This window comes from Lynx canadensis, chromosome B1 (assembly GCF_007474595.2).
Source record: "Lynx canadensis isolate LIC74 chromosome B1, mLynCan4.pri.v2, whole genome shotgun sequence".
Taxonomy (NCBI): domain Eukaryota; kingdom Metazoa; phylum Chordata; class Mammalia; order Carnivora; family Felidae; genus Lynx; species Lynx canadensis.
In genome coordinates this window covers 1452364-1468523 of record NC_044306.2, presented here as the reverse complement: position 1 = coordinate 1468523, position 16160 = coordinate 1452364, and the positions used below count along the sequence as shown (strand labels likewise).

Genomic DNA, 16160 nt, shown 5'->3' with positions numbered 1-16160 from the left:
CTGAATAACACACCGAATTTTCCGGGCTGGCTTTCAGAGCACAGCCATTCCAACAGCAGGAGAGTCATGCGGCTATCCACAGAGCACAATCGTTCCTACTTCGCGGCTCGAAATAATCGAGGCATGACAAATCAAGAGAATCAGAAGGAACACAAGCAGTGTGGGCGCATCTGAAGCCGTTCTATAAAAACCCTGAGCCGCTGGGCACAGGCCTGCTGCACCGTGACTCGTGGACGGGCACGGTTCTATCTGCACGAAAACTAAGCCGCTTGCTGGCCGCAGGCCGGTGCGAAGGAGATCAATACTATGGATCGGCTACACAGACTGGGTCACTTTCTGGCCCCAACAGCAGACTGTCCCTCGTTCCTGATGAGTCTGGACCGGGCGGGATGACCCCTGCTGCAGAACTTGCCAGTGACCACGTTCCCAGCCGGCGCCTCTGGAGCACAGGAGCCCAGACCCCCTGCCCGGAAGCCTGAAATTGCCCCGGAGAAGCCCGACTTGAGTTCGGTCTTCTAACGCACACGGAATCCACACGTTTTAATTTGTTAAAAAAAAAATTATCTTTAACCTGGAAGGCATTTAAACCACCAAACACATTTACTCCACACCGGTCTTTTCGGAGCCCAGAGCTAAAATTGTAATCCACCCTGTGGACAGGGAAACCACGGGACTGACGGCCACACAGCAAAGCTGCACCCCTAAACCTGGAACCCAGCAAACAGACGTCCCACAGACATCCGTGTGTGGGGAACTCCTGAACTGTAGTCTCGGTGCCCACCGGACCCCCAGCTCTGGGCAGTGTCTGTCCACCGGTCACCGCCAAGGTAACGCCCACTGTCCACGTAAGGTGGGTGAGCCGTACTGTAGGAACACCATGATAAAAACGTTAACGCTGAAACAAGTAACACGTCCAACACAGAACTGACACCGTTAAATGACTGTGTCAGGAAACCGGGACATCAGGGTGGGCAGTGACCCTGCCAAGTGCCCTTCCCGGGACTCCAGGGCCACGAACACTGCTTCCTGGAGCTTCCTTGAGGCCTTTCCATCTGGAAAGCCGCATCCAGAAAATTCCCAATCAAACCCTTCCATGGCCACAGTCTGTTAACGATGGGCGATTCCTCCATGGACGGACAAGCACGTTAACTCTTTCTCCTGGAGAAGCTGGTATCACCTGAACATCACCAGCCACCTTCATTCTGCTCTTTGTTGTTCTGAGAAACAGACAGTTTACCAAGTAACCAGCAGTGATTCAGTTTTCCTTCTCTGACCCAATGCTTCGTTCTCCCGGTGTCTGACCGCACGTGTAACAGAAGCCACGAGAGCAAGAGGAACATAGGATGAAACTTGGGACAAGGGCCCCTAGGCCCCAAAGCAGCGTCTCAGGTCCCCAAGTCCACGCAGCTCCACACTGACCTTAGAGCCCTTCCTTTCAGACGCGACAATCCCTAGGTTGCCTGGGTGGCTCAGTTGGTTGAGCGTCCGACTTCAGCTCAGGTCATGATCTCACAGTTCGTGGGTTCGAGCCCCACGTTGGGCTCTGTGCTGACACCCAGGAGCCTGGAGACGGCTTCAGATTCTGTGTCTCCCTCTCTCTGCCCCTCCCCCGCTCATGTTCTCTCTTTCAAAATAAATACTTCAAAAGCATTAACGTTTAATATAAAGGCTCATTCCATGCATAAAAAGGCTTACTGAAAGTTCCCATTCATAACTCGGGCAGAGGCCAGCAAGTGAGTGAAACTCAGCCAGGTTTTATTTGGATTAAAAGAGAGAGAGGGAAGGAGAAAGTCATGAATACTATGCTATGTCCAAAATCCACAGTCCAAAGACCACGGTAATATTTAGTAAGAAATATTACACAACTGTTGAAGCATTGCCAAAGTTATCAGGACACCCTTGGCTCATCTCACCCCGTCAGGCGCACAGCCCAGCACCCCCTCCACGAGGAGCCTGGGGAAGAGAGAAAGGGCTTCCCGGGCTGGTCCATGCAGAGCTGAACCTACAACCCAGATCCACACACTCAAGGATGTCCGGTGTGGCAACTCAGTGCACACTCAGGAGACAGGAGCCAGAGCCCTAACTGCTTATGTGGGAAATGCAGAACAGAACAGAAATCAAACCTGGGGAGACTGAATGCACCCATGTGATGGGGCTTCCCCATAAACCCACAGGATGCACACCAGTGGAGACAAGCTCAAAGATGAGGGTTCAGTCTACACTTGTCAGCCAACATAAAACACAGGCGCCAAAGACGACATCCTCCAACGGCCTGACCATCTACCTGGGTCCTTGGATTCATGTTGAGGCCACGGAAACAGGGTCTATTAGGTCAGTGCAGATGCCAGCCCCACGACGCACAAGCACGTTAGTAAAAGTGTCACTTACTTGGCTTAGCGTTGGCAACGACCGCCAGGCTCTCAGGTGGGTACACCGGGGGACACCTGTTTTCTCCAGCACCTTCGTTATTGCCGTACTCTATTACTTCTACGTGTCCGAGAGGAACACTCCACTTTAACAAATACCTTTGGCTGGTGGACATCGTGCTGCTGTCCGAGGTGCTGAAACATCGTTATTTCACGGTTAATTACGTGCGCAAGTCTTGATACTTTCTATATCCCTTAGTCAGGTGAGTAACATCCACCTATTGAAACATCCTGCTCGTGACCTTCTTACTAACAGTTGCCACTTGGTTCCAGAATGAGGCCTCCCCTTAGATGAGAGGGTTGGAATTCTTCACTGTCTAATCCAGGAAAACGGGAGAACACGAATGCTGATCTCCCAGAAAGCTCTCAGTTTCCCACAAGAGCTTAGAGGGAATGAACTGGAAGACCCCTGATGACTCTTTGAGCAAAGATGCTCGTGGATTCTGGCAAATACTGTTAACAGGGAAACGCTCCTATGTGCACAGAGATATTCTCTGCTCATTTCATTTGAATGAACCTTAAAGTTCCCCGTACTGTTGGTTGCGGTACAAGCATTTTAATAAGATTAAATCATGTCATCATACTCCATGTTTAAAATACTCATTGACTGTGGGGGCAGCTGGGTGCCTCAGTTAGTTGAGCATCCAACTTTGGCCCAGGTCATGATCTTGTGGTTCAGCCTGGAGCTGATTCTGTGTCTCCCCCTCTCTCTGCCCCTCCCCTGCTTGTGCTCTGTGTGTCTCTTTCTCTCAAAAGTAAACAAATATTAAAAATATTTTTTACTTATTGACTATGTAGAAATTACACACAAAAAATTCCATGACCTACATAGACTATTTTCTTCTTTAATGATAAAATGAAGCACGCAGAGAAACACACCAAGCATACTGGTTCAGGTAGGTGGAAAATGCCAGAGCAGACACCTGTGTGACCACCCCCCAGTCCAGGCTATAGGGCTGCCAGCACCCTGAGGCCCTCCATGTGACCAGGAAAACCCCACCCCTCTGAAGCAATCAATGTTCTTACTCCTACTGATAATCAGTTTGCTTTCTTTGAGATTTTTTTTTTTCCCAATCAAAATGTATTTGGGAATAACCAAAATGTCAGACAGCATGCTTTAAACTGAAATCCTTGACCTGATAGGAGTCAGCTGGGACCAAAGCTCCTGGACTCCTCTCTGCTATGAAAGGGTTTGCTTTTCAGCTTGTAGCCCACATGGGAAGGGGGAGAAGGCAGAGTTCAGACGCTGGTAGGAAATGAAAGACTGAGTTCTATGAATTAGATGTGCTTTATATTTAAAAATGAAGAGGTTTGTGAACTTGACCTTAAATTTCCACCCATCCTATTTGAATCAAAAATCTTTGCTTCCGCAGAGGTTTGGGATCTCGATGTTCTGAGGTTATCAGGGGGGTCTCCTGGGGCTATTTTAACATCTCAGCCAGAGCAAAGTGGGTCCTCCCTTCACCACCTTCCAGGAGAGTCGCTGATAACACATCAGTGGGAACTGAACTGTTCCTCTTTACTCACTTTGTAAAAAGGTGTCAAAACTCGGGATCTATGCCACAGCCCGGGCATTATTTTAAAAAATAGACCTGGCAGCTAACACAGCTACATCCATTTTTAAGGATTCATTCGTTTCTTATTCGGCTTGAAGTTTTTAAAATTACATACAAATTTCAAAAGAACCAAGTGGACGCGGCTCCTTTGGTGGATCATGCACCTGGGCTGCCCACGAGACGCTGCATGACGCCACGTGCAGGGAGGGTGGCCCTCCCACTACATTCAGACAAAGGTTGCTTACGAACAGCAAATACGTTGGGCGAGAAACACCCACATCTGCTCTGTGCTGACTGAGCTGTCTACAAAGTCCTCTCACTGTGTGACCTCATCTTTCATGGCGGCACCTCCCGGGCAGGCAGGGGGCGTCTGGGGCAGCCTCGCGCCCAGAGCCAGTGTGGGGAAAAGGCACTGGCTTCACCTGGACATGGGGGGTGGGGGCGCTTCCTGGGCAGTTAAGCCTGGGAGCCATGCTGCTAACCACGTGCCATTAACTTCCGTGTTGCAGGAAGCAGCACACGGGCTGGGAAGCCAAGAGCAGAAAGGTCTCGCTGGGGAGACACACCCCGCAAGCCTCCCCGGGCGTCCAGACTCGGCGCACACCTCACAACGCACGGACGCCACTGGCCGCTCCTTTCTACGCGTGGACGAAGGCAGGGACCAGACCACGCCAAACGTGGCTGCTTCCAGAGGTCAAAGTGTGGCCACGGCAAATCGAACGATAAAGGCTGAGCCACTGACAGGGACCAAACAAACAGGATTCTTGCCAAAGGGGGTGGTCGTTTAAAATAGGTAGATTTCCCAGGGGCGCCTGGGCGGCTCGGTCAGTTAAGCCCCCGACTCTTGGTTTCGGCTCAGGTCACGATCTCACGGTTTCGTGAGTTCAAGCCCCACATCAGCTCTGTGCTGGCAGCACGGAGCCTGCTTGGGATTCTCTCTCTCTCTCTCTCTCTCTCTCTCTCTCTCTGCCCCTCCCCCACTCATACTGTCTCCGTCTCTCTCAAAATAAATAAACTTTAAAGAAATAATAATCAACATAAAATAAAATTGGTAGATTTTCCAGCCTTATCTCGTAGCTGCCTCAGATCAAGTGTGGCCGAGGAGGAGCCCTAACAGAGGTGATGGTTACTGGGCAGGACCGTGCCAGGCGCTGAGCTGAAAGTCTGACGATGGTCCTGGGCTGGACCCTCACAGAGGTCCCAGGGGTGGCTGGCTTCCTCACCATATGAGCACGAGTGTGAGGCTCAGCGACATGGGGTGGTTCCCAATGTCCTGAGAAGGCCGGGCTGGGACTGGGCTGGAACCCAGGCTGTGCAGCATAAGCCCATAGAGACTCTCCCACCCGGCTGCCCGCTGGGGCCCCACTCAGCCTGTGCTGGGGAGGGCCTAATGCCTGGCTTCCGCTGGGAGGGGAAGGCCTCACTGTCTCCCTGGCCAGTCTCCACACTGTAAACACACACGGTGGGCGATTTCAAGCAGGCAGTGGTTTGGAAACCGTCTCCCAAGCTCCTGAGCGTGAACAGCAATCCCTCTCAAGCCATGACGAGCTGGCTCAGGATGTCAGCGTGTGTGACTTTATAAAGCACCCAGAGCATTCAATTCAAAACATGCCATTTTACCTCAGTTCCCTTACAATCCACCTCTACGTGTAACTTCTCAGATTTCGTCAACCAGCTACAATATTCTAGGTGTTGGGGAGGTTTTTTTGTAATCTTTATTTATTTTTCAGAGAAAGAGAGAGCGAGCGAGCGCAGGGGAGGGGCAGAGAGAGAGCGACACACACACAGAATCTGAAGCAGGCTCCAGGCTCTGAGCTGTCAGCAGAGCCCGACACAGGGCTCGAACTCTCAAGCAGTGAAATCATGACCTGAGCCGAAGTTGGATAGTTAACCGACTGAGCCCCCAGGTGCCCTGGGGAGCAGTTCTAATGATAAACAAATTTAAGTGTAGGAAATGCTGAAGCACTATACCCTCGTTTCTTTGGTTTCACAGTGAACATAAATGCCTCCAATATAATTATATAAGATGCACTCATCAAAAATGCATTCACAGAGAGGCAGCTAAGGAGAAAAATCTGAGTGAGCAATGATACAACAAGACTGCAGAATGATTTAGGAGGCAAATAAAAGAAACTCAATGTAGCTTCTGGTTCCAACGTTGGCCTTACGTTTAAAGAGAAATAGACCAAACGTCCCTAATCTCCTCCAACAGTGACCTGGCGACTTAACAATGGACCCCTTTATTATTTTTTTAATTTTTCAAGTGTTTATTCATGCTTTTTAAGCGAGTGACAGAGTGTGAGCAGGGGGGGGGGGGGGGGAGAGAGAGAGAGAAGGAGACAGAATCCAAAGCAGGCTCCAGGCTACGAGCTGTCAGCACAGAGCCCGACATGGGGCTTGAACCCATTGTCCCTGAGACCATAACCTGAGCTGACGTCAGACGCTTAACGAGCTGAGCCCCCCAGGTACCCCAACACTGCACCCATTTAGCCCTCAGCTTCTTGGGGACCCGACTCTCCGCAAACCCTCGGCTTGATTGGGACCTGGCCCCCCGCAATCCCAGGAGAGGGGATGAAGACGTGCACACAGACCAGCGCAGCACAGATGGGAGCGATCACGGAGTCACCCGCTCAGCCGGGACGCGCCCCGCACGCGAGCGTGAAGATACCCCGGTGGCCGCGGCAGACGCTCACCGTGTGCTGACCGTGGCACACACCAACACATCACTCAGCATGAAGATCCGACGCTCCTTGGTTTTCATGATCTCCCCTCTGTCGTTGTACACGGTTTCGATCATATCGTCAGACCGCACGAGGTACCGATTCCCACTGCTGAGAAGCTGAACATTCAAGGTCACACTCGACACGGTTCCCACAATCAAGTTCATCAAAAGAAGAAAACAGGTGAGCGAAAGTCTTGCAACATATAGGCATATAGAATGTCAACGTTTACAGATTTTTTTCCTCACGGAGAGTCCACGCACTTTCAAGGCAAGCATGCTTCATATGTATGCTATTAAGAATTCAGAAAGTGGCTTTTTTCTTAAGCTAAATAGTTGTATGGCCAGCATCTGCAGTTATCCTGAACAGCGAGAGGAGACCAACCCTGTCCTCGTAAACACAATGCCTCCGGCAAGGAGGGCTCATTCGTTTCCACCCGGCGCTCCTCATGTTCCCTTCTCCTTAGATGACGTGCCCGAGTGCCTGCTCCATTCCTCACACACCGCCGTCCACACCTGGCCACCACTCTGTTCTTTACAACACCGCACAGCCGAGAGTACTTACGAGTGCAATGCTACTTGGTCTTACTCTTCCCAGGGTAACAATTATGGAAACACCTTTGCTTCTTGTGATTCCCCACATTTTATTTCATTGAGCCAAACACGACACCCCTGGTCTTCGGAGACATGCTTTGTATTAATTAGTAAACTGAAGTAAGTCACACAGAAGTTGGACTTCTTGCAACAATTCAGCCCAAAAGGACATCTGGAACCCTCAGCCCAGATGATCAGTAGCATGTCTGGATTGTAAATCTGCAGCGGCCGAGCTCACCGCCTACCTATTCTTGACGTGCTCACAGGGTAACGGGGCTGTGCGCACAGGTACAGAATCGGTAGTGAGCGACAAGGCTCTGCCTCCTCGTCCGCCTGGGCTCACTCTGTGCCGCGTGGGTTTGCAAACGCCGTGACCACAAGCGGGCATGACTCTGAACCACGCAAACTGTCATTTAATGCAATTTTTGGCTCATAGAAATTCCCATACAAATCACTTAGAAAATCAGGAAAACCCGTTCCTTAAAACGTAATACAGTAAAGTTCTCGTAGTTAAACTGAGTGTCACTTTGTGCTCAGAAATTACCCCTAATGACAAAAACGAAAGGTGACATTAGCAACGATACATATGATAGATAACTATCTATCTATCTAGTGACAACTCCTGTCAATAACTTCTTCCGGGGGCCAGAGCCATGCACAGCTATGGAAAAGCCCACCTAAAACCAGCTTAGTGTCGTAGGAAAAGGACTTGTGAACGTAAAGAGGAAACAGAGCTCTGCCCAGGAGCTGCTTTCCTGCCAATATTTTGGCCCATTTCCACGATGAACACAGCTTAGGACACGCACAGACGGGTGCAGGCGAGAACGTAAGCAACACTTCCTGATTTTATCGTGACCATCCAAAAGGAAATACTGCATTCTGGCAACAGATTCAGCTACAAGAGCTGATGGGAACTGCCATGGCGGTCCCGGACCCGTCTGCGGGTCTAATGACCGTGGGAGCCCCTTCCCCGAGAAAACGTGTCACGACCCGCCTGACGCTCCCCACCGGCTTCCAGACCAGGGCTCTGGGCCACGGCGTCACTGCAAAGCGTCCACGAGATTAGTAGCAAGCAGGTGACATACGGGTGGCTCATTAGTACAAAGCAAACCGAACACCAGCCCAGACCGGGACGCCTCGGGCAACCTTGTTCAGGTATCGCTCGTTTATGGCTTTGGCCACGTGCTTGATCTCACAGCGCTGGTCAGCGTCCCTCTTCCTCTCGTTGAGCTTCTCGGCCAACGTCTCCAGCTCCGTCAGCGCCATCTGAAGGGGCAGCCGGTCAGGGTGCCCTTTGGACGTGTTCTTCAGCATGTCCTTGGGGAGAAGAAACAAGGTGAACAGGGGGCACGTGCTCGCTGGCGCGGAGGCGCAGACGGCTGCACAGGCACGCGTCCGGCCAACACCCGCGTGGCGCACGAGCCGGCAGCGCTCGGGCTACTTGTGGGGAGGAATAGAATGAGCACGGCGGCCAGGATGGTAAGCTAGCTGACTCACGGTTTGGCTGAACACCAGAACGGCTCCTTGTGCAAAAACAAACTCACTCAGTGGCTTTGCTGATGGAGGAAGCCAGCGTTTTCCAATAACAGGCACCATGATCACAGGCACGCCACACCTCGGAAACGTCCCGTGCCCGGCCGCGGTGTTCAAGGTCACGCCTAGACCGTTTCCCTCTGGCGGAGCCGGACCAATGGAGCCCGGCCCCACGCACGGCTCCAGCTGCTGTGTTTCAACAGGTCCATTCCCGAACGCCGAGTGGGCACGGCTGCTGGGGCGCCTCGGGCCGCAGCCCCGGCTTCCCCGCACACGGCAGGGCCTCGCCCCACCCCTGCCAGAAACCTCTGTCTACGCCTGCAGGGCCGCAAAGGGATGAGCAGGCTGCAGGATGTGCGGCAGGGAGTGACAACGTGGTCACCAACAGAATGACATCACGTGGGTCAAACACAGGGGAGGCTCTCAAGAGCGACACCTAAGTGACAGTCCTGACGTCACCACCGCGATTCCACACGGGCCCCACCGCGTTCCAGCTGCCGCAGATGACGTGCTGACCTCCGCCGTGGGAGGCAGACGCGTGCGGACGCACCCCCCTCGGGCCAGCCTGGCCCTCCGCCCGGCCTCCCCACGCCAACATCTGCTTAACCCGAGCTCGAACTCAACGGCACCCTCGTCTTCTAAACCTGCTTTTTGTTCTTTATCGGGAAAAAACAAAGCACTGCACAAATGACGCAATACTTCTGGTCTGAACGAACGCCGTATGCTGAGCTGCGATACATCTGCGCCCCCGTGGGTCACATCAAATCCTGGCAAGGGAAGTCGACAGTCTCACGATGGGTTCTGGCTCCACCGTCACCTGCTGGCAGCATCTACCTGCTATCTGAGCGCCATCAGGACAAGCAACAGGGAGGCCCCGCCAGATGCCGGGACAGAACCACGTGAGGGAAGAGGGGAGTCCGTCGTTCTCTCCGGACTGTTACTTATCTGGGGACAACGCAGGACAGGAGACAGGAGCGGGATACAGCGAGACGAATTCCAGGAGGACCACGTGTCGGAGCCCGCAGGCCCAGGAGAGCCGGGAGGGTTCAGGGAAGGCTGTGGGGTCCTGGCGCCACAGGGGCCGGGCCCAGGAGAGCCGGGGACCAGCACACAGACAAGGAGGGCAGGGTGCTGACGGGTCACAGGAGGGGAAGGAAGCACGCCAGTCCCCAGGCCGTCCCTCCCCGCGCACTGACAGTTCAGGAGGGAGGGAGGGCACTGTCCTCCAGCTCCTGGGAGCCGGGTCTCCGGGCGCCCCCACGCAGCCCTCTCAGGTGCACAAACTTCACCCCGTCCGACTCCTGCTGTGTGTCTTCCTAAGTAACCCGGACCCTCCCTGAGCCGCCCCCAGAGTGAACCCTGAGGGACAGAGGGCGGGCCACCAGGGAGCCCGCTCACGCATCTGGAGACATCTCGGGTGAGTCTCCCGGGTGCCCAGGTAGGACGGGGAGGGGTGGGGGAGGAACACCACAGCCCCAGGAAACAAGGGCGGGGGGGACAGCAACGCGCCACCTTTTGTTAAGGTGACTGCTCTTAGACAAAAATCAGAGAAACGTCACCCAGGACCATGTCCTTGCTCTCAAGCAGTACGAGGCTCAGAGCTTGTCCTGAGATGCTTTTGTTCTGTTGCCCACGGCCTTCTCATCCTTCTGGAAAAACTGATTTTGGTAAAGCCCTGGGCCAAAGGTTTGCCGTCGTTTATTAACGGCTAACCAAAAGCCGGAAAGCCAGACTGCAGACGACGTCCGACTTTAATTAAGGACGAAACACTACTCACGAGCGAGGTGTGACGACCCGACAGTACCTCAGCGCACGCGGTAAATGCAGGCGACCGGTGATCGCTTAGCAGCACGTCACTAAGCGCGGTCTGCCCAAGCACTCGAACATACACCGCACGGGTTACAAGCGGTTCCGTCTCTGCTCTTGGCGCCTGGGTCGTGACCTACCGACCGCCAGCACCTGTGGCCCGGGAGGCTGGTCCCTGTCTAGCTAAACAAGGAGCTAGCTGGTTTCTGGATGTGACACCTTTCTTCCTCACCAGCCTCTGCCACCCTCTGCGGTGGACCGACGCAGGCCTGGAGCCTCACGTTCGGAGAGCCTGGCAAATACTTGTCAACTGGAGGAAAAAAACGCGTTTCCCGGATATTCTGATCTCAGGGGGAAATCATCGGGCTTTTGTTATTAACATTCTGACCCAGGCGTTTGGAGACCAGACACCTGATCTAACACGTTCGTGTGACTGGACACGCACCGGGAAACACAAGTGAAAAAGGGAGAAAGACGAGAGTAACCACAGAAGCAGCCGATGTTCGCGTTTCACGTCTGTACCTTTTTCTTCCTATTTTCACGACTCCTCTGCGTAAAAGGAGTCGGTAAGCCGGGCAAAGCCACCCGACGTCCTCGGGAGGGCAAGCTGAGGGATCTAAGAGACCCAACGCCGCAGGGGCCAGCGGGACCGTCCTCAGAAATGCCATTTTCAGGCAGTTCCGGGAGGTGGGTGCAGAGCGCCCCCCAGTCGCGGGGTCACGGGCTTTGGAGTGGACAAGGGGTACACACGGACAGTGCGGCACACGGGAGCAGGCCGGGCTTCCCGGGACGGTATTTCGTACCCCCCCTCGGAACCAGTCCTGTCAGAAACAACACGCGTACTAGTCTGAATAGCGTTAGTCTGAACAAACGCGGGGTCCGCTGGGAAACCTCTTCTCCGGGGAACCTCCCGCTCCCTGGACCGTCTGTGCACCAAGCTCACGGCCGGCACGGTCGGTCTGAGTCTCCACTCGGTCTCCTGAGCCTGCGCCCACCCCCAGGGCACAGAGGATGGGACGTTTTCCCCGCTACCCTGGACCCGACCCTGACTTGGCAGACGGAGCGGGTTCCTCTCCGCCCCGGGGAGTCCGGCCACCTCCACCCGCGCACAAGAGCGCGGGTGGGGCCCGGGGCCGTGTCCACGCTCGCTCGGGGTCCGTGCCCACGACCCCGCGTGCCCTCACCTGCAGCAGGAGGATGAACTGCGGGAACCTCTGTATGGGCTTCATCATCAGGCTGTAGAGTGTGATGCGGTCGGGGCTGCTTTCCTGGCACTGCTGTGAGGAGAGGCCTCGATGACCCGAGCCGCTCCCGACACCGGGGCCGCCCTCCCGCCCGACACAGACGCCGCGGCAGGGCGCACGCCCCGACCTCACGACCCCCCGACGCCTCGCACGCCAGCACAGGCGAGCCCCTGTGCTTTAGGTCCGAGCCGGCCGGGGCTGGATTCCCGGCTGAAATCTCCCGTTTTGTCACCCGGTGCTTTCAGGGCCACCTCTGGGGGCGCCCGGGGGGCTCAGTCGGTGAGGCTCAGGTCATGATCTCACCGTTTTGTGAGTTCGAGCCCTGCATCTTTGCTGAGCATACAGCCTGCTTGGGATCCCCTCTCTCTCTCTTCCTGCCCCTCCCCCTCCAAAATAAATAAACTTTAAAAGAATTAAAAAAAAAAAAAAAAAAAAAAAAAAAAAGAGCCACCTCTGACGCCAGGCAGCATTTATCCGTTTACCAATTCATTTAATCCTCTAAGTGCTGAGTTAGTTTCTGGGACCCTCCAGTCACCGGAAAAGTGCACTTACAAAAAAAGAAGAAAAGAAAACCACAGAATCCCAAACGGGAGTCGTGAGGACCCTTAACGGTAGCCCGCCACGGGCGCTGGAGCGAGATCTCCGTGGTGGCCCCGGACCCCCTGCATTCGGGCCCAACCTCCAAACTCCCTACCTCAGGCTCCAGGTGTGAGGGTCTCAGGGGTGGGGGTGTCCCTGGGTCTGTCCTGTCTGAGCTGCCCCAGCTGAGTGAGGGCCGCTTGGTCCCTCGACCCGCCTCTCAGCCTGGGACGGACACCCCACCGGGCTGGACCATTGGCGAACCGGGGTGGGGTATCCAGCTCTCTCCGGCTGAGGGAGTTGTGCGGTCTGATGGCAGAGGCAGGGCTCAGCCCCCTCCCCCAACACCGGTGCCCGGGCTTGACCAGGAGGTCATGGGACAGTGGGGGCTGTGGCCGGCTCCCCTGCTGACATCTCAGATACGGTCCCCAAGAAAGTTCGGCCTCCTGCAAGGAAGGAACTCTCTGGATGGCCTGTATTTTCCTCCCCAGGAGAAGAAACGCCGTGGTACAGAAAGGCCACCGGGCACCGAGGCCACCAAGGCTGGGGGCTGATTTAATCCCTCGGCAAGCCTCGACTGGAGGAGGAGGGGAACAGCGCAGCCTTGATCACACTGTGGTCAGCGAAAACAGTTTCGTGCTCGCTCACTGCCGGACAGCCCGAGCTTCGAGGACACGGTTCCAGTAACGGGACCAAACTCTGGCTGGCTCCAGTGTTGCGACGGGAACCGGAGCCTCGTGCAGCTGAGGTCTGGGCTCGGTGGCTGGCCGCCGTGAGCGTCTGCAGGGATCCCGTCGGTTCTATGCGCAGCAGCCCCCGTGGCCGTGAGCTAGATATCCCGGCTCAACGTCCCCCGGCAGGAACCCGACGACGTCCGAGTCAGACAAGCCTGGGGAGGGTAGCCCTCTCCACCTGACATCAGAGCCCCACTGGGGGCCACATCCTTGCGGGTCAGCTCACTGCTCTGGCTCGGAGGGGGCCAGGGAGCTCCACCCAGATCCCAAATGTTCGGTCTGCTGCTGCCGATACTATGCTCAAGGACAGGAAGCCAACGGCAGATCCCTGGGGGCCCGACCCTCACATTCTGCCCATCCACGTCTACACACATCCGAGGACCCGACCCTCGCTTTCTGTCTATTCACGCCCACACGAGTCCGAGGACGTGCAAATCGAGGCTGTTTTCAAAGAGCCAAGCCACTGCTGAAAATTCATCTTTATTTCCAGCACTGACCCCACACCTTGGTGCCAAAATCTTTGTAGAGGACGTTACACACTTAGAGGCAGGGTTTGGTGAAATCTCATTGTCAAGTGTTTTCGCATGGAACCTGTTATCAAAAGGTATTAAAACCCAAACGAAAAAGCGGCAAGTTCTTACCTTTAGAAATTCAAGGAAAGCAGGTTTCGTGGCACACGTTTTCTTGAGGATTGCCACGGCTGTGCTGAAATTATTCACATACTCACTGTAGGCGTCCAGCACCATGGATTTGGAAAACTGAAAGACCAGAGAACATTGGGAAGCATCAATGATGCACAGAGCCCAGACCCTCCCCCTTCCAGGACGGGATAAAAGCTTTGAAACCTGCCCTAAAAGCCACCTCTCGGGCACCACGATGTCTGCGCAGGACACACTTCATTATGCCTGGGTGTGATTCCTTTTCCGTCTTTAAACAAACTCGTCAGGAACTGTTTGGACAGCTCATCTTACTCTGCTCCCCCTGGTGCCCGCGCAGGCAACCCGGTTCACATCCCCGGCGGGCTGGCTCTCAGGGAATAAGAGTTCCCGACTACAGGCGTGCGGACGTGATCATTTCCGACCCCCTTCTGTAAGCTGCGGCCGATCCTCACTGCGGATTTCCCCCGCGGGAAAGACTGGGACACAGGCCCCAATGTCCCAACGGGCCGGCACTGACTGTCCCCTGGAAACGCTCCGGGGCAAGAAGAAAATCAGTCCCCTCCAGCCCTTGTGGCTGAGGTCAGTGTCCTATCCTTCCGTCTGTCCGCCTCCTGTCCGTTTTCCTGGAAACACCAGGAGGCGCAACCACCACCCTCCCGCTGGTATTCTTCTAAGATCCGGCAAGTTCTCAGGATCAACAGGAATATCCACAGCGGGTATCTGGTGCGACCGTCACTTACGGCAAAATGCTTTCACCTAAATTTCATACGTACGTATTTGTTGTTTTAAAGTTTTTTTTCCTTTTAAGAAAAGGTTCCCAAGGTAAATACATATTTTAAGCAGAGGAATAGAGTAAACGTTTATGCTAAACCCAGAAAATAGCCAGAAAATGCAAGAACAAAGTAAATATCCACGGTTGCTCTGTTTTGTTTTTCGTAAAGGTCCCCAAAAGGGATCCTACAAATACCTCAGGAAGAGCTCTCGTTGCTGTGTTCAAGGCATCCTGTAATTTATATGCATCATCAAGGACACACAGTCGTACAGAAAAAAGGAAAAGGTTTCTTTATCGTTACTACAGCGTTCACGTAGCGTTCGGGCACTTGAACCTCCAGCTTTGATGGCATTCTTGTCTTCACGCAACAATGAACCCGTTCTCCTGAGAGAACCCGTTCTCCTGAGCTACAACCTCCCGCATCCAGAGAGACCGCTCCCTCACGCACGACACACGGTCACAAACGACCGAAGATAAAACCTCTGGGTGAGACCTGAGGCCGGGCTTCCCGGGCAGCGCACGGCTCCCCCTGCCAGGGAAGGCTCATCCTGTGTCAGCGGCCGCCCGGCCACCGTATCCGCACCCCACACCCGGGTCACGGAGGACAAGCTTCAGGGAAACGGGTCGGTATTTTCCCACAGGGCGTTTTCCGCCGCCCCCTGACAGGGACAGGGCTCAGGGCGAGACCCACCTGACGAGGGCGTGAGCGGGACGAGGCGACAACCCTGTCAACAGAGCCGTGGCGTTGGCCACAGGCCACAGAAAGCACGCTCAAATCGCCTGCCGGTGCACAGGCCGCCCAGACCTCCCCCGGCCCGCCCTTGGCCTTCGTGACCCTTCCCCCTCCTGTGCGCTGGGCAGAGCGCCCTGTCCTCACGGTGGCCTCGAGGGGCCCTGCGGGGCACCAGGGCTCCCCGCCGACACCGACACCCCGTGTGACGCAGCCGCGTTCACTGGGACGGGACGGGACGCGGCTCCGGAGCCCAGGACAGCGTGGGGCGGCTGGGCCGCCGAGAATTACCGAAGCCACGAAGACGTCCCCGATGGTCTCCACGGAGTCCCACTCGGCCACGCGGCTGGCCAGCGCGATCTGGAACATGCCGTGGCACTGCAGCAGCTCCTTGACCCGGTAGAACACCGTCTTCAGCTTCCTCTCACTCAGGATCTTCGGTTCCATCTCCGACAGTGGCTTCTCGTAGCGCTAAGAAACACACGGGGAGGCGGCGTGCGCCACACACGGGGGGAGAGCCACTCGCGACAGCGTTCACCACAAATCGCCGGACTTCACGTCAACATGCAGACACGGCACTTAGGGTCTTCTGAGGGTTCCGCAAGTTTGATTATGTCATGGCTCATACACACGCACACACACACGTGCAAGAAAGGTGAGTAAAACCTGCGTGTACTGCGTGACACGGGGTTTCAGTACCTCCAGAATCCTCTTGAGAGCATCCACGTAGTTCTTCTCACTGTCCACAACTGAACCCAGGATGTATCTTCTTACCACCTGTTGGCAATTTGAAAATACGATGGTAACA

General features: G+C 54.9%; 1 protein-coding gene across 4 annotated transcripts in view; it reads right to left on the bottom strand.

The window, feature by feature from the left end:
* Positions 1 to 16160, bottom strand: part of ARHGEF10 (Rho guanine nucleotide exchange factor 10) — a 97996-nt gene that overhangs the window by 34722 nt on the left and 47114 nt on the right. For 2 of the 4 annotated variants that reach the window (XM_030312046.1, XM_032592795.1), the window contains 7 exons: positions 16052 to 16129; positions 15644 to 15823; positions 13833 to 13949; positions 11819 to 11911; positions 8442 to 8612; positions 6676 to 6821; positions 2389 to 2561 (listed from right to left, as the gene is read on the bottom strand). In XM_030312046.1, the coding sequence (XP_030167906.1) occupies positions 2389 to 2561; positions 6676 to 6821; positions 8442 to 8612; positions 11819 to 11911; positions 13833 to 13949; positions 15644 to 15823; positions 16052 to 16129 (958 nt within the window). The remainder of the gene's footprint in view (positions 1 to 2388; positions 2562 to 6675; positions 6822 to 8441; positions 8613 to 11818; positions 11912 to 13832; positions 13950 to 15643; positions 15824 to 16051; positions 16130 to 16160) is intronic. The other 2 variants (XM_032592794.1, XM_032592796.1) reach the window with 2 other exon arrangements.